The sequence below is a fragment of the Nannospalax galili genome, unplaced genomic scaffold (genome assembly GCF_000622305.1).
Source record: "Nannospalax galili isolate Female #2095 unplaced genomic scaffold, S.galili_v1.0 scaffold936, whole genome shotgun sequence".
In the NCBI taxonomy this organism is placed as follows: Eukaryota; Metazoa; Chordata; class Mammalia; order Rodentia; family Spalacidae; genus Nannospalax; species Nannospalax galili.
Genome location: NW_008337142.1, coordinates 1,154,323 through 1,180,317, shown reverse-complemented (window position 1 = coordinate 1,180,317; position 25,995 = coordinate 1,154,323). Strand labels below are relative to the sequence as shown.

The window sequence follows — 25,995 nt, the reverse complement described above, 5'->3', positions numbered from 1 at the left end:
TCTCTTTCTCTCTCTCTCTCTTTCTCTCTCTCTGGGTATTTTTAGACAGGGTCTCCCTGTAGCCCCAGCTGGCCTGGAACTCACTCTATAGACAAGTTGGCCTTGATCTCACAGAGATCTGTCTGCCTCTGCCTACAGAGTGGTAGGACTAAAGGGGTGTGCCACCATGCCCAACCTATTGTGTCTTCTCTTGATCTAGTCCAAACAATCAGTTTCCCCAGCTCCTGGAGTTAACTTATTTGCTTGAAGTTAACTAGTGAGTTTTCATGGTCCACTTAAATCCTGCTGCTGTTTCTTTAATTTTGATGGGGGGCTTTGATCCCACTGTATTGCCCAGACTTAACTTGGGGTCTTCCTGCCTTGGCTTGCAACTGTTTTATATACAAGTTTGTGTGTGTGTGTGTTGTATATGTTTATATGTAGTATACATAAATACATTTTGTAGAACTTCTTAAATGAAAATTTTTCTGTTCTTTATAAGGACTATTTTTAAATGAAGTCAAATTTCAAAGTTGGATTTTTATGCTATTTAGAAGAATGTGTGATTAGGAGCCAGTAACTTGAATTGGTGACTTCTTTGTCCATCCTCGTTTCTTTTTTCTCCAATTCTTGAAATGTAAAGCTAATATCTTAAATATACCAGGTGGAAGTACTTATAGAAGGCAGACTTGAGTAGAACCCTTTACAGGATTATTTTGTCTAGCGAGGTTCTTACCATTTGGAAAACGTTATGTCTGCCAAATGTAAAAGGTCTGGTGTTCCTTATTAAGAGATCATCTGTATTTTATGATGCAGGAAAATTTGGAGAAGGGGGTAGCAAGTCCTAGAGTATTTCTTATGAGAATAAAACTTTAATAGTAAAACTATTTGGAGTTGTGTTGAGGAAAACTTGGAAAATGTGGTAGAAGGTTTGCACTACTGGAAATGATTTTTGTTTCTGGAAGTGTTGGCATGCTGGGTAGTTGTGCAGCTGGGGAGACATGAAGCTTACCTCTGAGTCTCAAGATCTATCCCACATTAATCTACTAGTCAATGGCTCTGAGTGTTTCAGACTCCTATTTCCTACGTCTTCATTTGTCTACCTTTAGAGAAGTTAAGCTCTCTGGGCAGGATATATAGCTAATTTGGAACCAGTGAATAAAGAGATGAAGGCCCTAGTACTTATATTTTCCTGTACTGTTTTGTATTTACAGTTGTTTCTTTTTTCTTACCACTTCTCAAACGGCTACCCTGTAACTTGGGATATTTCTATTCATTTTAATGAATTTTAGCTGAAGTGGCTTATACTTGTACAAAGGTGTGGGGACTTTAAAAATACTTAGAGCTAGTTTTCTTATTTTCTAGAGATTTGAGGTATTTTATTAATTTTGAGTATGTGTGTACATGTCTGTGTGTGAGTATGTGCATGTGTGTGTACGCAGGTGCCTGTGAAAAGCAAAGGAAGATTTCTTTGGGGAGCTTATGTTTGGCCTCAGTATGCAGATAGGTATCTTGATGAGGATGCTTCATGCAGAAGGAAAGAAAAGAATAGATTAAAACTTGAAAGTTTAGTTACCAGGGTCAGAGAATTTTTGTGACTATAGAATTTCCAAGAATGTTAGCAAAACTCCTGAGTGATGGATTCTTTGTTCCTTTTTCACTTTTCATTAAATTTCTCTATTTTAAACTTAACACTCATAATGAAAAGGGTGGTATCTCTAAATGTAGTTCATTAATATTCTGTGCATTACTTTTCATTTTAATTTCTTTGACTTTCTTCAAAACTATACATGACCTGCTTTTTTCTTCTTTACTGTCAGATATTTAGTAACCAATAGTAGTAAAATTGTACAACAAAATAAAAAGACAGAGGTTTACTATAAAATGTGTTTTAAATGTTTATTGGAATAATATAAAATACTACAACGTCAAGTAAATGTGGACAGTACTGTGGTTAACAGCATTAAATACAGTATTTATTACAGGACTTCTCAGGAACTTTGATTTTGAGTAATATGTAATTAGAAAAATGCATTAATCACAATTTATTTTAAAATATTTTATTTTTATTTTATGTGTATGAGTGTTATGCCTACATGTAAGTTCACTTGTGTCATGCAGTGCCCAGGGAGGACAAAAGAGGCTGTTGGATCCCCTGGAACTTGAGTTACGGACAGTTGTTAGCTGCTATGTGGGTGCTGGGATCCGAACCCAGGTCTTTTGCAAGAACAGTCAGTGTTCTTAACTGCTGAGCCATCTCTCCAGCCCAAAAGGGGGTTTTGGTTTACTTATTTTTATTTTGTGTGTGTATTTTGCTTGCTTGCATGTATATATGTGCACCCATGTCATGCAATGCCAGAAAAAGGGCATTGGATCCTGTGGAACTGGAGTCATGGGTAGTTGTTAGCCACCCTGTGAGTGCTGGGAATTGAACCCAGGTCCTCTGGAAGAGCAAGCCAGTTCTCATAACCGCTGAGCCATCACTCCAGCCCCTGCAGTTTATTTTAAGATTTCCCTTTTTAGGATCATTAATAGAACTAAAGGTTATGGAAAACATTCTTTTCAGGGCTCAATGCATGATAGTTTTACTATATTAAACTTCAGGATTTAACTTTTCTTCAAAATTGTTTTAGTGTTTTAAATTACCCTTGGAAGAATAGTGGTATTTGGCAAAGATTTCTTTTTTGTGTGTGTCTGCCATTTGTGTGTGGGGATGCCCAAGGAGGCCAGGAGAAGGTGTTGAATTCCCTGGAGCTAGAATTACAGCCACCTGACTTGGGTACTGGGAACCAAACTCAGATCCTCTGGAAGAGCAATGTGTACCTTTAACGGCTGAGCTATGTCACCAGCCCTGGCAAAGATGTCTTAAAAGTCATCAGGTAGCGAGTGGCACACACCTTTAATCATGGCAGCATTCAGGAGGCAGAAGCAAGTGAGTGGCTTGGAGGCCAGCCTGGGGTAAGCAACATAGCTGGTTCCAGGCCAGCTGGGATCACATAGTAAATAAGGCCCTGTCTCAAAAAACCAAAAGAATATCACATAACTTCATAACATTTAGAAGTTTAATTAGATTGTACAGAGCTGAGCTGGAACTGTTTGCATTATTTAATTTACTACTGAACTAATAATAGTTTTGGTTTGGCTTGGTTTTTCCTCTTGGATCACATCTTTACTTTGTGTTGATTTAATCCGATGTATAGATTATACCCCTGCTCAAGTTTTTAGAAATGAGAATCAGTTTATATTTTAGCAATTTCATAGATTCAGTTTTAACAGTTTCAACAGAGCACTCTAATTTGACGGCTGGAGTGCATTTGATTCTTTAGCCTCATGCCAATTTTGCCTACATTTATCTTTCCTTTGTTTCTCCTTAGAACTTCAGTGTAACATTGGCTGCTTCTGTCTTAATAGATGCGTCTCATTTCCAGTATAAGGAACAGTATTTGTAAAATCTTCAGAGTAAGCATTCTAATTTTTTCTCCCCATTCCAACAAGAGAATCTAACCTGTATAGTTTTTTACTTTTGAGTTTTTATACAAAGAAAGATGTGAAAATATGCTCAAGACATGTAGTCACAGTTCTTTCTTGAAAGATTTTTAATATCCTTGCTAATGGCTTGATTTTCCTAGTTACAAGAAAATCTTGTAGGTTTTGGATATGAAAGAGTTGTGGAAGAGAGGTATTTTATGTTTATGAGTGTTTTGCCTGCATGTGTGTAAGTGCACCACAGGCACACAGTGCCCACAGAAGCCAGAAGAGGGTGATGGATCCCTTGGAACTGGAGTTACAGGTGACTGTGAGCTGCCGTGTGGGTGTTCATAGCTGAACCCAGTTCCTCTGCAAGAGCAACAAGCAAGTACTCATAACTGCTGAGTCATTGCTTCAGCCCCAGCTTAAATATTTTTAAAAGAAAAACCTTCTAGTATCTGCTTAATACTGCTTACTATTATAATGATGATAATATTTCAAAATGGACTTTGCTAGTTATATGTGAAAAACAAAATATACCTAATGATAGAAGTACATAGAATAGTGGATTTCAGAAACTCAAATTTCTGCTTCATAATACTCAAGCCTTAAAGTTCTCCCAGTATAAGGAAGTAACTATAAAAAAATCACCCATTAGAATTCAATTCTCTAAGCGCTGTCTCGTTAGAATTCAACTCTCTAAGCGCTGTCTCTGACAGTTGTTTTTTGTTGTTATTCTCTGTAGTAATTATTTTATATTGAGATGTCTTTTTCTCAGCAACACCAGCTTGAAGAGGTGTAGAAGAATGGCTGGCAGAAGGAAGCTGAAGTCAGGCAGTGCAGTGTCCCGAGTGGCACCTGTGAATCCAAACTTCTACCTGTCTTTACGTGAGAGTTAACATTATCCTCATACTGACATGATCCCTGAAGGACAAGAATCTCTGACAAAGTGGTGTTAACTCTGATAAAATGCACCTTGACCTTTTACGTTCAGAAGCTTTAAATGTTGAATGAACAGCCAGATGAATCTAATTATCTATGAAAATGTTCCATTAATGTTAGTGCAGTTTATTCTCTTGGAGGAAACTTCCTGCCTTCTGTCCACCTATCTTATTATGCCTCCTGACTTCATTGATCCTAAACTCTCAGCTTTAACATAACTGGTTGTTGACTCTGTTTATAACTTTCGTCTTTGACATTTTCTAAACCTTATTACTTTATTATCTATTGTTTTATAACAAAAATCATCCAAAACACTTGGTGACTTAAAGTGAAACCATTTTACTGTTTCTTGATTGGAGTGTTTTCCTCTTCTCATTTGTCTTTCAACTGAGACTTTTTTATGTTCTTGTGGTCTTGGGAAAGTATTCCAAAAGGCCGAAGGCAATAGCCACTAGGCATCTTAAAGCCATTCCACAAGGTTAATATACAAAAGTCAGTTGTTTTCTGTTCATTAACACCAAAAGTGGAAAGTTGAAATTATAGAATTAAAAAATAATACCTTAGCATAAAGTAAATATACTATTAAGTTGCTTTGGAGTAAATGATGGCTGTAAATACTGTATAACCACATAAGAAGAATGAAAGTAGACCTTGGTTTCATGATTCAAAAAATTAATTCAGAATGACTTAGACATTTAATTAAACATTAGCCCTGAAAGTACAAAACTTTAAAAAATGTAAGGAAGGCCCTTTATAATATTATAATGGACAAAAACAAAGGAATTTTAAAAACCAGGACAAATAAGGATTTTACACACACACACACACACACACACATACACACACACACACACACAAAACAAAACAAAACAAAACAAAACAAAACAAAACAAAACAAAAACTTCCATACAGGAAAGAAAACAGCAGAGTGAAAAGACAGCTTACAGAGTGAGCAAAAGTCCATCCAAGTTACTCATCTGATAGGATTAACACCCAAAATATACAAGAACTTAAAAAGTTAATTGAAAACAAGCAGTCCAGTTTAAAAAAAATAGGCTAATGATCTAAGTACTTAATTACAACATTCAAGTGGCCATCAAGTTAGTGCAAATTGTTCCAAAGCCATCAGGGTAATGCAGATCAAAACTACAATGAGGCATCTCCTCATCCTAGTCAAATGTGCTGGGCACATTTAAGTGTATTAGTGGAGACCTGTAATCCTAGCACTGGAAAGACTTAGGATTGATATTTTTTTTGTTGTTAAAGGTATCTGGGTCATAAACCAAGACCCTTTCTGGGTGAAAAAAAATGCTGGCAAGGAATGGGGGAGGGGGCTTTTGTTCACTGCTGGTGGGAATGTAAATTAGTACATATATAAGAAAAAACATTGTCTTAAAAAGTTTTTAAAGATCAGATATCTGTCACTACCACTCTGATGCATGTCTAAAGGTAATGAAATCTTCATGTCAGACATCTGCACTGACATCTACATTGAGTAGTATACTATTCACAGCAGCCAAGAAATGGAATCAGCTAATGAATAAAGAACTGTGATATGCACACAAAATGGAATAAATACCATTCAGCCATAAAAGGTAATACAATCCTGTCATTTGCAACAACTTGGAGAGAATGGCTGATCAGTTTCTCCTAGACAAGGAATAAATTACAGTGTATAAACTCACTGTAGGAAAAGGAGTAATGTTTAATAATGTTGCATTTTGGGGGTCAAGGTCTTCACAGTTGGAATGAGAAGCTAAGCAAGAGGAAAATGTTCAAGTAATTTATATAGTAATGAATTAAAGAGTTGGAAAGTTATCTGTGTAAACTAGAGTTATGTCTTAATACAGATACAGTTATGTAGCATGCTGACTGATGTTTAACCTAATACTAGATGATTATAGATGGCTACATAGAAAGAAATATTTGATAGTTTGTACGTTTTCTTACATCTCGAAGACAGAATCAGTGATGCAGTACTATTAATGAGCCCATTCAGATCTTTTGTTTCCAATATCATTCTTTAGTAAAGAGCCAGGAATCTCTGGAGAAATGACTACTTTTGGAACTGGAGCAGAAAATGTAAGAGTTTTAGCCTTATGTATCATGTAGTTCTGGAATATATAAATGCTCAAATAAGCAATAGTGAGGGTGTACCAAATAGTCTAGGAGCCAGTTGAAAGAGCCCTCAAATGCTAACGCTGGAAAACACGATAGGCAAGGAAAAAAAATAATACAGGACTATAACCCAAAGGTTAAGTCCATGTTGATAAAACAAATAAGTGATTAAATGAATCTATAAATGTGGAAGAAGGGACAAATCTATATAGCAGAATTCCAAGTTTATATAGGTGCATCACCTTCAAGGAGATGAGATGTAAGTCCTTACATTGAGAATTTTGACAGATGATTATCAAAAGTGGTTAAGGTGGGACTGGAGAGGTGGCTCAGTGGTTAAGAATACTTGCTGCTCTAAGCCAGGTGTGGTGGCGCACGCTCTAATCTTAGCACTCAAGGCAGAGGCAAGCAGAGTTCAATGCCAGCCTGTTCTACATAGTGAGTTCTTGGTCAGCTGGGGCTACAGGAAGACTGTTTCAAAAAGATGAAAAGGAAAAAAAAACAAAATTGCTGCCTTCTCTTCTAGAGTAAGAGTCCGATTGTTAGCACCCATTTCAGGCTATAAGGAGTCTAACCTCTGCAAGCACATCATGCACATAGAGTCACACAGATCCATAATACATACATTAAAAAGTTTTTAAAAACTGATAAGGCACGCTGGTACTGTGTACCTTCTTTATATGATGTACTAAGAATTCCACCTCTAGATTCTTCCTTACAAAAATTCATAACCAGCTTAAGAATATGGGGGAGGGGGGGAAGACAGATTTGACTAAAGAACATTACAGAAATGGAGCCGTATTCTACAAAAATTGTCTAGGTCATTGAAAACAAAGGAAGCCTTAAGAAACTTATGGCAGGGTGGGGGCCGGTTTACAGAGGGAAGAGGCCACCCTTTCTCTGGGGAATTAAAGGAAGCATGTTTGCTGTTTCCTGAAGGTAACAGGATGAGCTGTAATCCTCCAGGTCCTTTCCTGTCTCAAGAGAGTGGCAGCTTTCACTTTTCCACAGGACTTCTACCTAATGACTGCTGGCTGACACTACTGGCCTTTACCTCAGAAGGCTGCTCTGGTGACAATGTGAACCCTTGCAGTGATTATCCTACATGAGAAGAAAAAAACCCACTACATTACAAAAGTAGTTTCTCAAAACACATAGTGATTATACTAAATTTACCTGTAATGTCTTTTTTCTCTATTTTGAAAAATGTGAAACTTACAGAAAAGAGAAACCTAAGGAGTCATGAAAACTAGATATAATGTGGTTCCTGCACTTGCAAAGAGATTCTTAAACAGAAAGAAAAAAGAAAAAGAACATTAGATCAAAGATGCAGTGACACATGCCTCACTTAGGAGGCAGAGGTCAAGGCCAGCCTGGTGTACATAGTGAGATCCAGGCCAGCTGGGGCTATAAGGAGACCTTGGCTCCAAAAATGGTATGAAAACTATTAGTTATTTAATGCATGCACCCATGTATTAAAGCATTACATAGTAGCTACTCCGTTAATACGTACAATTTGTGCTTTTATAAGTGTCAATTTAAATTTTTTTTCATTTAAAATTTTTTTGAACTTTTATTTAAATCTTAAAAATTTAAATTAAAAAAATTTAAGTTAAATTTTACTTATTTTTTAGTATTTTATTTTGTGTGTATGAATGTATTGCCTGCATGTAGGTAGGTGTACTCATGTCACACAGTGCCTGCAGAGGTCAAAAGAGGGTGTTGGATTCTCTGGAACTGGAGTTACAGGCAGTTGTTAGCCACAATATGGGTACTGGGAACAAAACCTGTGTCCTCAGCAAGAGCAGCCAGTGCTCTTAACTGCTGAGCTATCTCTCCAGCCCCATAAGTTGAAAATTTTAAAAAGGAAATCTAAATTGTGAACTTATCAATAAACTATATATGGAATAGTATGTAATGTATGAAAAATTCGAAAGTCCTGTATATAGAAGTCAGAGTATTTCTTGTAAAATTAAAGATCTAAGTAATAAATGCTATTTCACCCTACACTGATTTATGATAGAGTATAATTCTAGTCAGAATTTCAATAGGTTTTTTCTGTTGTTTGGTATAGTTTTGACCTAGAAGGCTTCTAGGCAAAGAAGCCTTCTAGGTTCCTTTGGGAACGCCTGTGAGTTTATAAACTATACTTTAAAAACCATTGACTTAGACTCAACAATTCCCAGTACATTTTTAAGAAAGAGGAAGAAAGGGGCCTGGAGAGATGGTTCAGCAGCTAAGAGCACTGGCTGCTCTTACAGTGGATCCAGGTTCAGTTTCCAGCACTCACATGGTGGCTAGCAGCTGTCTATAACTCCAGTTCCAGGGGATCCAATGCTCTCTACTGGTCTCCAGAGGCATTGCTCACATATGATGCACTTACATACATGCAGGCAAAATAGAGAAATATATGTTTGGTGGGAATCCAACAAGGGTCGTTAAATGTGAGGATAATAATTTGCACAGCCATTATCCAAGATAGCTAGTTCATATTTTTCACAGTGATTTTTTTTTCCTGAGATAACATGATTTTTTAAGAAGCTCTAATAGATATTAAACTACATATTTGGAAGTTTACAAGTGTGTGGCCTTGAACATATTCACAAAATAAGCCCAGTCATCTGTCACCTAGCCAGATGTAGATGATCACCATCCCATGAATTCCCTTTACCCTCTTTGGGTAGCCACTGATCTGACTTTGAACAGCACAAATGAGTTTTGCCAATTTCTGAATTTTAAATAAATACGGTAAAGCATTATGTATTTTGTTGTGTCAGACAGATGTCTGGGTTGGGTTTTAGGGTATTTATTTTTGTTTCTATATAGTGTTCCCTTGTGGGAAACCATCATTTCTTAAGCTAGCCACTGTTGATTAACATTGGGATAGCTTTCAGTCTTTGGCTTTTATGATCAAATCTTTTCATATATCTTTATTAAAGTATAATTTACATACCATACAGTTTACCTGTTTCAAATGTACAGTTCCATGATCTTTGGAAGTTTTTACATACCATATTTCATATGAGAAGAATCATTCATACTGGAAAGGCAGATTTATATCCAGAGTCTCAGTAGGAATAAAGCCTTGGCATTTCTTTGGAAATGGCCTGAATGTAATGAACCTCCTCCCAGGTAGCTGGCCGAATCCAAGGGAGTGATGCCATACTAAGGACTCAGTGCTCTCTGGAACTGGTAGTGATTGACAGCAACCATAGCCAGGTCAGCCTTGCTAAGATTCACTTTGGATTTGATTTTTACCAATCTTGGTTCTGCAAGTACCAGAGAGAGCCTTTTTTCAGGGTAGGCAGAAACATTTGGGTTATTTATATGGTGCTTGAGCTGAGAATTTGAATCCTTGAGTATATCTTTTTCTATTTTAGGTTTGCTAATTAGGAGCAACCACCCATTCTCATTGTTGTCATTAATTGGACCACTATGTTGAAAGGTAATCAAACACATGATCATGAGAACCTTGCTGGTAACCAAGTGTTTGACTAGAACCACTTCTGTGGTTTTACCTGCCTCTTGACAGTCAGCAGTGGCTGTCAGTGCTCACTTTGCTTTTCTGGGTATTTCATGTGGATGGAATGATATAATGACATTTGTGCATAGTGTATACATAGTACATTGTCTTTTAAGGCTTGTGTTTTAAGTGCTGATTCCCCAGCTTCTTACACTTGCTTTGAAGGCTGTGGAGGAAGCAGGTTACTAGGTGTGGACCTCTGAAGCTTATTTCTACCTCTGGTTCAGCTGTAGCCTCTGCTGCTTTGATCCATGCCAGACACTGAGCAAAGATAAACTTTTCCTCTAGTTTTTATCAGCTATCTTGTCCCAGTAAAAACAAAGTAGCTAATGTAGGGTAAATGCACAACCTTTTGTTGATTGGTAGTTATTTATACATTTCAGTTATTGTGAATTCTGCTGCGATACCATTTCTGTACAAGTATTTGTTTGATCTCTGTTTTCAGTTTGTGTTTGTGTACTCTTAATCACTTTTCTCTGCTGGGACAAAATTTCTGAGAACAGCTTACAAAGAGGAAGTAGTGTATTTTGGTGGCAATTTCAGAGGTTAGAGTCCATAGTCGTATAACTTTCTGGGCCTGTGGTGAGACAGAATTGTAATTGCGAAGGAAAGGTGCTTCATGGAGGCCAGGAAGTGAGAGACAGAATGAAGGGGACAGAGACAGGTTGTACCTCCAAAGGCACTCTTTCCTAGTGACCTTCTTCCTCCAGTGAGGCCCACTTTCTAATAATTCTTTTAGCTATGGATTCATCTGTAAATTGATCCACTGGTTAACGCCCTCATGATCCAGTCACTTTTCAAGGCACCACCACTGAGCACTGCTGTATTAAAAGCTGTTATGCAACCTACTTACAGATTCATAATAGGAATTTCATGTACATTATCATAAATAATCATGACTAGTTAGGAAGAGTCACTCAAGAAGCACATGAGCTTTTTTGAGTAATGCTTCTTTACATCCAAACTATAACATGAACATGAAAAGCAGAATTGTTGAATCACACGGTAATCTATGTTTATAAGGTTATTTTAGACTCCTGTTTTCCTACCCAATCTTAGCATGCCTACTTAAATTGTCCAAGGGTTCCAACTTCTCTACATTCTCTCCAACACTATCTTGTCTTTCTATATATAACCATCATAACACAGTTAAAATTTCATCAGGGTTTTGATTTGCATTTCATTGACTGATATTGAGTATTTGCCTGTGATTTTCTTTTTTCTTTTTGGGTTAATTGCATATCTGATGAAATGGTTTCTCAAATGTCCTTTGCTTGTGTTTTGAGTTATTTGCCTTTTTGTTAAATTGAAAATGAATTTGCACATTTAGGGTATTTTACCAGACAAAATGTATAAATATTTCCTCAGCCCATTCTGTAGGCTGTCTTCACTCTGAGAGTTAAATATATGCTCTGTTTTGAAATAGATTTTATAAGGTAAGAGTCTAGCTTCCTTCTTTGTATGTAAGCTAACTACTTTTCTCAGCAAATTTGTTGAAGAAATTGTCCATTCCCCCATTCAGCAGTCTTCATCCTTATTGAAAATCAGTTGACTGATTGATAGATGTGGATTTATATGTGGCTTATATCTAGATTCTTGATCCAGTTTATTGGCTTATTATAGTAAATCTTCTGTAAGTACCACACTGTATGGTTCCTGTAGCCTTGTAATAGGTTTTGAGATTCAGAAGAACAGTCTTCCAGCTCTTTTCTTTTTCCATGTGGTTTTGACTACTCTAGGGCCCTTGCATTTTCAAGTGTATTTTAGGACAATAACTGAAACTGGAGTTTCATAGAAGTTACATTGAATTTGTGGATCTGTTTTAAGAATAGTGTCCCCTAAGCATTATTTTAAGTATTTTCATTCTTTTGTCATGGGAATCGTTTTCTTAATTTCTTTTCGAGATTGTTCATTGCTAATATATTTAAAACAGAATTTGTTGGTTAATCCCTTTCCACATTTATTATAAGAGGGAGAGAATGAGGGTATATGTGCCTGAGTATATGTGAGAGAGCAGGAATGAGGGAGAGAATTCTTTAAAATTACCTGTACATAAAGTCATTTCATTGGCAAATATAATATTTGATTTTTCTGGTTTGGGTGTTGCTTTTGCTTTTAAAGATTGTTGATTCCTTTCCCCTATTGTTCTGGCTGGAACTTCTAGTACAGCACTAAGTAGAAGTAAAGAAGTCAGGTGGGTATGGCATCCCACCTCTACCTGAGGAGCCGATTGGCCCATAATAGCTTCTAGGAGAGCAAGAGTGCATTCATTACCTTTTAAGGGTGTGATCCCTAGGAGGTGGACCACCACATCCCAGAACTGGTTCCACACGCAAGTATTTGGCTTGCACAAGTTGGACTCAATGAGGAAAAAAGAACATAAAGTTGGGTAGGTAGGGAGGGTGGGGGTGAATCTAGGAGTTGGGGAGGATACGATCAAAATATGTTGCATGAAATTCTCAAAGAGTTAATGAAGTGATTTTGTTGTTGTTTTAAGAGTCATTCATGATTTGTTTAGGTGGAATGCCTTTATTTTTGCCACTGAGTGTGATGATTGCTGTGGGGTTTTTAGAAGTGCCTTATGGATACTTGCTTGGTTCTGTCATTTTTTTTTCTATGTTGAAATGACTTTTCTGCATTCTATTTATGTATATTATGCTTTATTTTGTGTATAAAACATACGTGTTATCCTCAACGTGATTTACAAGAAATATTAATGCATGCGGTTTTTGTTTTGGTGTAATGATGGCCTTATAGGATGATTGGAAAGTGTTACTTAATATTTTTGAAAGAGTTTGGGAAACTGTAGTTAATCCTTTTTTAAACATTTGGCAGAATTGACCAGTCGTTCTGAGCTTGGAATTTTGCATTTGGGAGAGTTTTTTTTTTGTTTGTTTGTTTACAGACTCTGTGACTTTACTGGTTAAAGATATGGTCAGATTTTCTTTCATGTTGATGTCAACAGTTTGTATCTATAAAGTTTCCAGTTTCCTCTTATCCAGTGTGTTGGCACACAGTTGTTGTTTGTGGTTGTTTTTTTTTTTTTTCTACAATCTGTTTTACCATCCTCATTTTCCTCCCCTGGTTTTTTAAGATATATGTGAGGCTATTGATTAGACATGTATTTTTGTTTTTTAATATATGTCTGTCCATTTTTCTCAGCACTATACTTGCAATATACTCCAAATATTGTTATATTTGGTTTTCATTTTAATTTTTATAGCTTCCCTTGTGATTTTTTTTTTCCTGATGTATTGGCTATTTAAGAACAGTTTGTTTACATATGTGTGTGACTTTCCTTCTGATACTGATTTCTACTTTTAACGAATTGTGATTAGAAGGCATAATCTTTTTTTAATATTTTGTTATTTTTATTTTATGTGTATGTGTTTATTGCCTGCATGTAGGTAAGTGCGCCCGCGGAGGACAGAAGAGGCTGTGGGATCCCCTGGAACTGGGGTAACAGACAGTTAGCTGCCATGTGGGTGCTAGGATTCAAACCCGGGTCTTCTGCAAGAACAGCCAGTGTTCTTAACCACTGAGCCATCTCTCCAGCCTTGGCATAATCTTCTTTAAACTCAAACTTTTAAAATACTTCTTCTATTTTATGTGTATGAGCGTTTTGCCTGCATGTATATAAGTGCACCCATGTCATACAGTGCCCATGGAGGCCAAAAGAGGGTATTGAATCCCCTGGAACTGGAGTTACACATAGCTGTTAGCTGCCATGTGGGTGCTTTCCCAGCAAACTCGAGCCCCCTACAAGTGCTCTTAACCACTGAGCCATCTCTTCAACCTCTACACCCAAATTTGTAAAAATGTATTGAGACTTGATTTTGGACTTTACATGCTGCGTGGAGTCCCTGCTGTGTGTGTTTAAGAATACTGGATATTCTATTGTTTGAGGAATTCTGAAACTATCTGCACATCTAATCTTTTTATTCAATTGCCTCAGTCCTGTATTTGTTTTGCACTTGACTGATTTTTCTGTCCATTATTGAAAATACAGTTTTGAAATCTCCAACAATTTTAGTATATAAGTTCCTCAACTTAAATATGGCACTCTACCTCAGTAAGTGATTGCAAATTGAAATAACTTAGTTAAAATGCACTTAATACATCTAACTTAACCAAACATGTTGCTTAGCAACACGGTATACTGTGGAATAGTAGTTGTTGACTACTTTGCTGATGGAACTGTAGCTTGCCGCTGCTGCTCTTCACTGAAAGAAATATTGTGCCATATTCATAGCCCAGGAGAGGTTCAGAGCACTTAAAGTCTCACTGAATGGTTATTGCTTTTGTGCTATTTCAACTAAAGTTGAAATTTTTAAGCAGAACCATTTTAAGGATTGTCTACGTCACTCATCTCCCCCTTCAATTGTGTTCTTGATTGATCCTCTTCCTACTGTATTTTTGTGTCTTGTGACAGCTTGTAATAGAAATTTATTTTGTCCAACATTAGTAGAGCATCTTTATGGATTGAATTGTATCCCCTAAAAGATGTTGAAGTCTTACTGTGGATACCTGTCAATGTAACATTATTTAGAAATACAATTTAAGATTATTTAGAAATAGGATTTTTTTAGATCTTTGTGATACTTCATTGTGACAGCTTTAGGAAGCTAACATACTGGAAATGGGATGTGACACAATACTGTGGTTTTGAGACTGCGTAGTGGGCAGTGGCTGAGAGTACTTTTTAAAAGATGTGCTTTTCTTTCTCGTGTATGCGGTGAGTAGCAGGGCAGAAAAGGGAAGGTGAAAAGCACTTTCTCAAGCATGTAGATTGTTTTGAAGAGATGGCTGACATTAAAAACAATCTGGGGAGACCTTGGAAGGAAACTGTATATCAGATAGTGGGAACAAGTCGTCTTTGTTATGAAGCTGTAGGCAACTTGGCTAGTGGTCTATCATTGAATGGAAAGTACAGTAAGAAGGAATGCGTATGTATGTTTAGCTTAGATTGTCAAGCAGTGTGTAAATGGCAAAACCTGATTTTACTTCTTGCTTATACAAAAATATGGCAGGAAAGAAGTAAGTAAATGGGTTGCTTAGCCAAAGTAACCAGAATTTCATAATTTGAAAAGTTTTCAACCTGCTCAGGTAGTGTATTCCTGTGGCAGAGTGTGGTGGGACGGCAGTTTGCTAGAGACTGCCTAGTGAATCGAGTCAACCATCTCCTCAGTTCCTGGAATCTAAGCTCTGTGGAGGGCCATCGTTTTTGATAGCTTAGGCCCCCGTGAATGACAGGAGAGTAACAAGGATTTGGGAAATTTGGTACCAGTGGAAATACCATCTATGCTAGAAAGGACACACCAAAATGAAATGAAAGATTGGTTCTTTGGGTTGGACCCAAATGTAGAGGCATTGAATAGGAGATTCACTGGGAGAACCAAGGGTAGGCTCCTGCCCAATGGGACCAGAGCACAAAGCATGAGCTACAGAGTGTTCTTAGGCCTTACATTTAAAGTAATTTGCTATACTTATATCCAGCGTCTGTGTATTGGATTGCATGTTTTCCTGCAACCTTGCTGTAATGGACTGTGTTGTCAGGTAGTTGGATAATTATCAAAATGATATTACACTGTAAGGTTTAAGTCATTATAAGTGAGTTGAGCTTTTTGTTGTTTATATGTTTATTTTCACTGAGGTACCATTTTCTTTTTAATGGTTATATAGTTAGGTATATCATCCAGTGATTTTTTTTTTTTTAATTCTTAAAACACACTTCTATCGTGTTTGGGGTTTGGGAGTTTTTTTGTTGGGTGTTTTTTGTTTGTTTGTTTGTTTATTTTTGAGACATGGTCTGACTGTTGTGGCCCTGGCTGGCCTGGAATTGACTATGTAGACCCTAGGCTGGCCTTGGACTCAGAGAGATCAACCTGTCTCTGCTTTCCCAGGTACTGGATGTTAGATGTTATTCCCAGGAAGGTTCTTCACAGTGTGAGATTGCTAGAAGGGTACTCTACTCTCTGGGTTGGTTTACTTCTGCTATAAATTGCCTTCATTTAGTAGCTTGTGTATACTTTAGATGCTTAAGGTGGTGCCAGAGTTCTCATTACTGCATAGGAGAGGAGAACCCACTTCGTTTCATTCACCCTTACCCTTACGGTGTGAGAAAATGTAGGATAACAGACTGCATACCTCTCTCTGTACACTGTCTCAAGGACAGAGAAAGAACACTGGAAGTAGCCTTGCCATGCTTGCCTATAGATTAATTCAAATTCAAGTTAACATTTAATTAGAACAAAAGAAAGGCATTCCTGATAGGAAATCCCTTTCCTAGTAATTTTTAGTAGCATTGTTTAATTGTAGAAACAATTATACCTACAGTTCTTTATTTTTGGTACCTCAGGTTCTGGTTATCTTTCTGGGACCACATTTTAATTTAACTTAGGGCTAATTGGTTAGGATTCCATTAATCAGATATTTTGCATACTTCTTAAGTGTTATTTTAGTATTTGTTTTGTTATGTTTGCAGTGCTCAAGGTTGACCCTAGGGCAGTGCACATGACACACAAGGATTCTGCCACTGAGCTACATCCTCTACCCTGTTTGTTTTTATTGATTTTTTGATGATTCCATGTGTGCTTGGAATGTATTTGAACACCCCCATTATCTTCTTTTATCCTTCCCCTTCTGCTGTACCCTCTCTTATCCAAGTGCCCTACTTTCATGTCTTTCTTGAGAGTGGGTGTGTGCTGCTGCATTTACTTAGGGTTGCTTCCATGGGCGGGAGGTTACTTACTTAAGCAAGGGCAACTTTCCGCACAAAGGAGGGGTGTGGCCTTGCAAGCTCCTCCTCCATCCATGGTGGCATATTGAAGGGCCCAGTCTTAGATAGGTAACCATAGCTACTATAATTTCATGAGTCATGCCCAAGAGATAGCATTTTATCACACTTCTCCCCATCCTCTGGCTTTTATAGTCTTTCTAATCCCATCTTCTGCAGTGTTGGAGGGGGTGACTCAGATGTCCAGGGCTGAGGACTCAGTGGTCACTTATTCTCAGCACTTTGACTTGTTAAGCATCTCTCCATTTACCTACTACCCCCTTTATAAAGAAGCTTGTCTGAATAAGGCTGTGTGAGCATTAATCTGTGGATATGAACATAAATATTTAGAAGGCAGTATGATACTATGTCCAGTTAGCAAAACAACAATAGGTTCCCTCCTAAAGCCAATGACCTCCCCATTCCAGCTGGCATCCTTATCCTTTTTTTTTTTTTTTTAAGACAAGGTTTACCTGTAGCTCCAGCTGGCCTGGAACTTGCCATGTAGACCAGGCTGGCCTCTATCTCACACCCTGCCTCTGCCTCCCAGGTGCTGGGCTAAAGATGTGTACCACCATACCTGGTCCCCACCTGACTTTTGAACAGGCTTTCAGTACCAGATGTAAATTACCCCTTATGGAGAAGGTCTCAAATTCAATCAGAAAGCAGTTGGTTACCCCGTAACAGTCCTGTCACTAGTACAGAAGTAGACACATCTTACCTGGGAGATCCATGTTGTAGCATGCAGAGTCCACAGTTACGAGATACTGTTGATGACTTTGCTGTCCCAACAACGTGTATCGTACCTTTCAGCACTAGGAAGGTTAGCCAACAGAGAGGAAGCGTCCTGCTCAGTTCCAGCTTTATTTCTCTGTGTCTGTGACCAAAGTGTCACAACTTCAGCAAAAGGGGCTTACTGCTTGGTTCTGGTAGGCAGCTGCCTTTGGTTTTTTGAAACAATTTTACTGGCCTGAAATTCTTGAATCCTTCTGTCTTAACCTGAGTAATGAGTTTATAGGCATGCTGGCTTCCATATCCGTGTAAGGATCCTTTTTATCTGAGTGTCTTTTCACCTTGTTTTTATTATCTCAATGAAACTTTTTCTTTTAGAACACAAATTTTCTTTGCAGTGATCATATTTGCAACTAGTAGATGTATAGGGATTGCCATTGGTTAACTGTAAGCTTGAAAAGAATGATGTGTTTTCATCTAGATCCCAAGGAAGAGAAAGAAGAAGATTCTCTTCTCTCTCAGGAAGTTTCCATTGCTGCAACCAAACCCAGCCGGGGCTGGCGCAGTAGCAGCAGGACATCTGTCTCTCGCCTTCGAGACTCTGAGAATACTCGAAGTTCTCGATCCAAGACTGGTTCGTTACAACTCATCTGCAAGTCAGAACCAATTACAGATCAGCTTGATTATGGTACAGTGGGAGTACAGTATGTACTTCAATACCTAATAGTTTCTTTTTTTTTATTTGAAATGTAATAGTGAACATTTATTTAAATGTCTTAACTATCAGGGATCAGTGGTAGTAGAGCTGGGGTTCCTTTTGGACAAATTGCAGATAGTCTCTGTTTTTTCTAATTATTTCATACAGTAATTTTTCGTGTGTGTGTGTGTGTGTGATGTGTGTCTCAAGTTGTTTTGCTTTATTTTTCTAGAAGTTCCAGAACATCAATCTCCCGGTGGCATTAGGTAAAAACTTTTTGTATTTCATACTTAAACTTTGGAGTATTCAATCACATTAAATGATTCAAACTTTTTTTTTTTTTTTAATTTGGTAGGATTTTGAGCTATTAGTGAATTTTTAAAGTATTAAATTTATATTCCACATTTGATCTTGAATGGAGCTTAAAACATACAACTTTTAGTTACCTAATTCCAAAGCATGTCTTGAGTACCTTCTATGGTTGAGTTTATTCTGTGTTGGGTACCAATGTGAAATGGAAGTATATGTTTTAGGGCCACTGAGCATTATCTTTTATCCTTACAAAGTTATAGACTGTATCTAGGGTTTGTGTGGTTTGTGTTCTAATTATTACTTAAATAAAGCAATTAGATATTAGTCCAGTTAGATCATGAGGGTAGAAATTTTAGATAACTTAATTTGAATTTTAGGCTACTTCTAGATATACCCCACCTCAATCCTATCAGGCACAATCCTTGGAACCAGAATTTGTCATTTCTGTTTGCTCGTTTTTAGTAGTGATGAGGAAGAGGAGGAGGAAGAAATGTTAATCAGTGAAGAGGAAATACCATTCAAAGATGACCCAAGAGATGAGACCTACAAGCCCCACTTAGAAAGGCATGTTTCAAATCTTATTTTATGCCAATGAAAAATGGTAGAAAAACGCTTCTGAATGCTTTTGTCTTGTTGCCAGATTAAATAAATAAATATACAAATAATTTTAAATAAGTGATTAGGAATTTGTTTTGCAAGTCTAGCTTTTTATCTCTCTCTCATGTAGTCCTCCCTGACTTACTCCAAATTAATTAATGTGTGCGTGTTTTAGCCAGGTTTTCTGGGAATCTGTTTTACTTGGTGTCTTATTTGTCCTGCAACTATAGTGAAAATGGATTTTTAGCTTGTTGGCTTATCCATAATCACGTGAGTGCATCATTACTATGGGTGTGAGGAACAGTTGATGAAAAATTGTAGTGTGTGAGCTGAGAATGAGTTTTAGAATAGCAAGTTGATAATAAATTCCAAGCTTAAACCTGGTGTCATAATCTGCCTTTAAAAGTCTTTGTTAGAATACTGGTGTTGAAATGGTTTTCTGTTGAAATGCTTTTCTATTTTCAGGGAAAACCCAAAGCCACGGAGAAAATCAGGGAAAGTAAAAGAAGAGAAAGAAAAAAAGGAAATTAAAGTGGAAGTAGAAGTAGAGGTGAAAGAAGAAGAGAATGAAATTAGGGAGGATGAGGAACCACCTAGGAAGTGAGTAGGACGTTTCTACTAAAAATAGAAATGTACATTTAAAGCCTCTAGTAGACAGAGGGAGATTAGGGATGTTGACATGTACAATGTGTGTGTATGTGCGTGTGTGTGTGTGTTTGACTTAAATTCTGGCATTAAGCAGTTTACAGTTTCATTGGAGAGATTGTTCTCAAAAGCTTGAAAAGTCCAAATTAGCAACCAAGACAATATCTGTGGGGTACAGAGGAAGTAGAGAAAACAAGAAAAATCTCAAATGTGGGTCCGCAAAAGAATGATCACATCAAATGGTGTAGAACTCTTGGATTGGTGAAACTTCCTACCGGACAGCCACTTGTTATTTCAGAAATAAGACTGCTTTGACTTTTCGGTTCTATTGCAAGGAAAATAAATGTAGTTTGTGATTTTAGGGTTATAAGACATTCTTAGGATAATAGACTCAATTGATTGCTTTTTAAACTGATTACATTTAAATGATAAACTTTTCACTATAACAGCTCTTCAGGTAGTAACCTTGAATTTTTTTAAGACTCCTGTAGTAATGCATAGTGTATGGAAGATACATATTTAATCTGTGATGCAAAATAATTTGAAAGTGAAATTACTTAAGAGTAAAATCTTCCTTGATTAGCCACATTTGTCTGGCTTTTGTATGGTATGTTATTCTCTGTGTCTGCCACCTGTTCCTTGGCCTTGACTATTCGTGCAGCCATCTTTCCCCTCTGTAACCTGAAATATTTGGTCAATTTTTCTTTTTTTAATAATTTACTGAGAATTTCATACATGCATGTAAGGTGTTTTGATCAAATCCATGCCCACTCCCTCCCCTCCAACTCCTCCCATATCTCCCCATCACTTTTTTCTGATAATTTCATGTACTCTTTCTTCTTCTTTATTTATTTATTTTTATGGGGCTATTGGCTACTCTTTCCCAATTTTTCTTTTTTAAATTATAGGAGAGGGAGAAGGCGAAAAGATGACAAAAGTCCACGGTTACCCAAAAGGAGGTGAGGAATTCTGCAGCTCTTTTTTGTGCCTTATATCTAGTGCTGAGCGTTTGATCCTTTCAGCTTTCATAGTGCAGACGGGGCTTATTTAAAATGTCATAAAAATACTTCCACTAATGTCCGTTATACACAGATAATGTATCTTTATTTTCATTGCAGGATGTTGAATTTTCTAAAAATTTTAGTACTTCCTTTTTGTGTTTTTTGGAGATTACTACTTACTTGTGCCATTTTAAAACCCTGTCAAATATTTGGCAGTTTGATTATTTCAATGCAGTTTTTTGTGAAATTTATGTTTTAATTTATGTCATAAAATAGCTTTTTGTCACAGTATATCATACCACCATTTGCTAACTTTTTTCTAACATTTTGTTAATAGGAAAAAACCTCCGATCCAGTATGTCCGTTGTGAGATGGAAGGATGTGGAACTGTTCTTGCCCACCCACGCTATTTGCAGGTCAATAAAATTATTACATAGACAGCCACTCATGTTGTGTTCTATTACTTGTCCTTGTACCTCATAAGACACTGGCTTGAGTGAACTTTGTAAACACTGATAGAAAGCATAAAGAAAGGAACCAAATGTAGCAACACACATCTTTACTCCCAGCACTTGGGAATTAGAGGCAGGAGGATCTCTTAAGTTTGAAGCCAATCTGGTCTACAAAGTGAGTTCCAGGCCTGCTGGGGCCCCATCTCAAAAAAGAAGAAAATTAAATATAAAATTACACTAGTCACTTCTAGTCCACTTGTGCTGCTGTAACAAAACACTTAGAAGTAGTAATGTATGAAGAACGGAAAGTGGACCAGCAGCTGGTAAGGGATCTTCTTCCTCACAAAGCAAAGGACAAGAGGCAGCACGAGAGGACAACAGGGACCCGAGTTCACTCTTATAACAATTGTGTCCCTGTGTTAACAGCTTTAAGCCACACATGGGGACCAAACACTAAAACACTTCCCAGTATTGCATTGAAGACCAGGTTTCCAACACAGGAACCCTAGGGGATACATTTAAGCCTCAGCATATTCTATTTTTAAAAACAGACTGAAAGGAACTGAGCCTAAGTGCAGTACTTTTCTTAGAGTGTTAGAATGTTATAGTATTTTCAAAAGTGGTGTAAATACTCCTGCTATAAGAGGTGATTATAACATTGCACTAAGGCACAGAAGAATAGACTGGAACCCAGATCTATGTCATATTTATATAAAAAATTACTATGTATATAGTATTATATATGTGTATATTGTATATAATATTATAAGCCTCTGTTCTTAACAGTTTTACTTGTACTGATTCCTTGAGGATTTTGGAGTTAGCAAAGAGAAAAACTTTGAGTCACAATAATTTATTCCCCTTTCACTTTCCTTTTGCCTCTTAGCACCACATTAAATACCAGCATTTGCTGAAAAAGAAGTATGTGTGTCCCCACCCCTCCTGTGGACGACTCTTCAGGCTCCAGAAGCAACTTCTGCGACATGCCAAGCATCATACAGGTAGTTTTAAGTGAGGTCTTTATCAAGTAGCCAAATGCATTGTACTTCCAGTGTACAGACTGGTTGTAAAGCAGTATTTTCTAGTATAAATCTTGAAAGGGTCTTTTCAGCAAGTGTAGGAGAAAGTTATGAAAACAAAGTTTAATAAAATACAGATTTTTGCCATTTTTGTGTTGGACTTGGTAGCACACATCAGTAATCTCAGCCCTGGGGAAGCTAAGGCAGGAGAGTAAGTTCCAGACTGGACTACCTAGTTAGACCCTGTCTCACAAAAAAATGGAAACAGGCTCTTGCTATGAAGCTCTGGCTAACCTGGAACCCACTGTGGAGACCAGGCTAACCTCAGATTCAGAGCAATCCTGCCTTAGCCTCTACTGGGTAGGCATGTCCTCCAGGCAACTAGAACTGAACTCCCAAATACTCAGAGGAGAGGGTCTAGAGACCAACACCGAGAAACACTGAGCACACTGGGCCAAGGGGGAGGGATAGTTGCTATTTTAGAGTGGAGCACAGAACCTGTGGGCGGGATGGCATGTGTCTCCAATATGGGAAAGAGAAAGCCTACGAGAGTTCATGCCTTTGTAAGTCAGCCCTTCACAGATATCATAAACTATGCAAAACCCAAATAGAAGGTATCCTGTCAGTATTGTCAGCCCTGGGATCCCAAAGGACACATGCGGGTCTCTCAGGAAAATTTGGTGCAGCAGCCTCCCAAGTTCTGGGATTGACATTGATTAATCGTCAAATGTTCTAACAACTTTGTGGACTGAATAAAGTACTTGCTGTGCAACCATGAGAACCAGAGTTTAGAAGACCTAATAAAAACCAGGCAGGCATGGCAGCCACCTGTATCCCAGCATTTGGGAGATAGATACAATGTTCCCAAGGCAAGCTGGCTACTAGACTAGCTGAAATCAATAAGCTTCAAGTTCATCAAGAAATCCTACCTTTTTAGTAAATTGAACAATTGAACAATCTAGAAAGACATCCAATGGAAACTTTATAGTAGCTGTTGTGAACTAAAAATGAGAAACATTGGAGAGAAAACCCCCAAAATAAAGAAGGCTTGCTTGTAATAAGTTTAACTTATTAACAGTTCTTGAGACATTTCTACTTGTGGAATTCATAAAAGCTAGTTGTTGAAATTAATAATAACCCCTGTAGGAGCTGTTAAGTCCAAAAGAGAAATTGAATGCAGTGTATATTATGGAAGAGACTTGAATTTCATTGATTCATAGCCACTGGAATCTCAGTGAAGTTGAGCTTAAAGGACAAATTGAGTTGACTATTACTGGTCATAGTACTAATTGGGTATGTCTCGCACTTGATAATTTCATATGTTCTCTTAGCCTTGAATGTTTAGACTAGGAATTCCACTTGCAGAAACCTGTACTTTTCCCTAGATGATGACATACATACTCCTCCATCTATTTGCTGCATGTGTCAGTTAGAAAAGTTACTGTTACTTTTCCTTAACTATTAAGTTGAAGATACCAACAACACAGGCTTGCAGTAATAAAGATGAATTGCGATAACATAAACATAGCTATATATTTTATAGCGCTTGCAGCATAGACATTTTCAAAACACAGGCATATGAACTTGGATTGTAATTTCTCCAAAGTGTACAATCCTTGCTTCAAGTTGTATTTGAAGTGAGAAGTGAGAAGGCTGTTTCGTGCCCTTTCTGAATACATGCTGTAATTTTTCTGTTCTCCAGGTTGTTTTTGTTTTTGAAAGTCATTTTGACAGCCAGCTTAGACTTATTTTAGCCAAACATCACAAATCTACTATGAGAAACTTTAGTTCTGGTCCAGATATTTATATTTAATTGGCATGTTTTCATCATGTAATCTTTCCTTTTGCAAATTAGCACATGTGAAATACATAGCTTCCTTAGCAAGTGGATGCCCCGCACATATTCGCTATGCTGCAGTAGAGCAAGACCACTAGACAATACCTGGGTGATGCTGACTTATCCTGTGTTAGAACTGTGTATTTTCAACCTTGTACAGTATGGAGCACAGACCAACCAACATCATCATTACTTGGGTTTTTATTAGCCATTAAGAGTTTCAGGCCCTGCCTCAGATATCATGAATTCGCATGTTCATTCATAAGATCTCCAGGTGATCTGGTTTTTTGTTCAGTTTCTTTTGTTTTGTTTTTATTACTTTTATTTTTATCTGTATGATTGTTTTGTCTGCATGTATGTAAGTGCATCCATGTCATGTAATGCCCATGAAGGTCAGAAGAGGGTGTCTGATCCCTTGGAACTGGAGTTAACAGGTGATTGTTAGCTGCCATTGGATGCTGGGAGCCAAACCCAGGTTCTCTGCTGGAGCAGCCAGTGTTCTTGACAGCTAAGCCATCTCTGTAGCCCCTTGTCTTTTTTTGTTTTATTAAGACAAAGTCTCACTCTCTACCCCCGCCCCCAAAAGTGGTCTCAAACTCAAGGTGAGCCTTCTGAATGAGAGACTAACCATATCTGACTTGGTTTTAAAGCTGTTTGGGAAGAATGTTGGATTAGGTTGTATATTGTTGACCATTTAATTTATATTTATGTTTTATTGTAGTTATATCTAGTGCTTTTAAATGAAATAGAAAATTGTAGTGGCTAATAAATTTAGCAAATCTATATTGAGTACCTGTTTGTCCATTAGCTCACTAACCAACTAGCAGGAATAGCAAATGCTCCGTTACCTCATTGATTCCATGCCACACTGATTTCATTTAAAAATTTTTTGAGATATGGGGGTGTCATGAAGGGATGAGGAAATACTCCAGTGGTACAGAAGATGTAGGGAGGCAAAGAAGGTAAAGAAATGGTAATACTGTGTATTTAGATTTGAATGAGAAAAGTTCAAAATACTTTCTTGATAACATTTTAACTTGAAATGGTATTACTACTGTTTCAGATGAGGATCAGCTTATTTCAGCAGAAAGCCATATTTTGTTGTTGGAGATATTTTTTTTTTCACACACAAAATTGTTTTTATATGAGTATCTTCTATGATCTGTGAAAAAGACACTTTATAGAATAAGACCCATGAAAAATGCACTTGCCTTTCTGACCAATTTACCCAGTATCTAGAGTATTGGTAACATTGGGATGAGGGTTCCAGTTTGCCTATTATTTGTGCCTAGATTTTAGATTTTGGCCTCTTGGTTGAGTGGTTGGTTGGTTGGTTGGTTGGTTGGTTGGTTGGTTATGGTTTTTTGGGGGGTGGGATTTTTGGGGGCTGGGTTTTTTTGTGTGTTTGTTTTTGAGGAAGGTCTCACTGGCTGGCCTGGAATTGTCTATGTAGACCAGGCTGGACTATATATGCTAAGAGATTCACCTGCTTTTTACTCCCTAGTGTTGGGATTAATGGCATTGCACTACTGCCCCCAGCAGTTTATGATTTTTAAGGCATTCTTTATGCTATTGAATGTGTGACCTAAAGATAAAATAGTATTTGTTATCGTTTACTCAGAATATTTACTCATTGTGAACAGCATTGTGTTTCTAGTAAAGTGGCCTGCTACATCACTCGCTCACTTGTAAACTACAGAAATACTTAGAGGGTGTCTTAATGGAACATTGATCACCTTATTTTTCCTCTTAGATCAAAGAGATTACATCTGTGAATATTGTGCTCGGGCCTTCAAGAGTTCCCACAATCTGGCAGTACACCGGATGATTCACACGGGCGAGAAGCCATTACAGTGAGTATTTCTTTTTTTTTTTTTTTTTTTTTTTTGGGCAGGGTT

The 25,995-nt window shown here is 37.4% G+C and overlaps 1 protein-coding gene across 3 annotated transcripts in view; it reads left to right on the top strand.

Moving 5' to 3' along the window:
- Zfp91 (ZFP91 zinc finger protein) overlaps positions 1-25,995 on the top strand; it is a 38,658-nt gene that overhangs the window by 6,953 nt on the left and 5,710 nt on the right. The window contains exons 1-9 of one of the 3 annotated variants that reach the window (XM_029563153.1): positions 4,226-4,335; positions 18,019-18,225; positions 18,467-18,500; positions 19,009-19,110; positions 19,609-19,743; positions 20,697-20,747; positions 21,127-21,205; positions 22,128-22,242; positions 25,851-25,950. In XM_029563153.1, coding sequence (XP_029419013.1) covers positions 4,254-4,335; positions 18,019-18,225; positions 18,467-18,500; positions 19,009-19,110; positions 19,609-19,743; positions 20,697-20,747; positions 21,127-21,205; positions 22,128-22,242; positions 25,851-25,950 — 905 coding nt within the window. In that variant the 5' untranslated portion in view covers positions 4,226-4,253. Of the gene's footprint in view, positions 1-4,225; positions 4,336-18,018; positions 18,226-18,466; positions 18,501-19,008; positions 19,111-19,608; positions 19,744-20,696; positions 20,748-21,126; positions 21,206-22,127; positions 22,243-25,850; positions 25,951-25,995 lie in introns of those variants that run through there. The other 2 variants (XM_008832168.3, XM_008832167.3) reach the window with 2 other exon arrangements.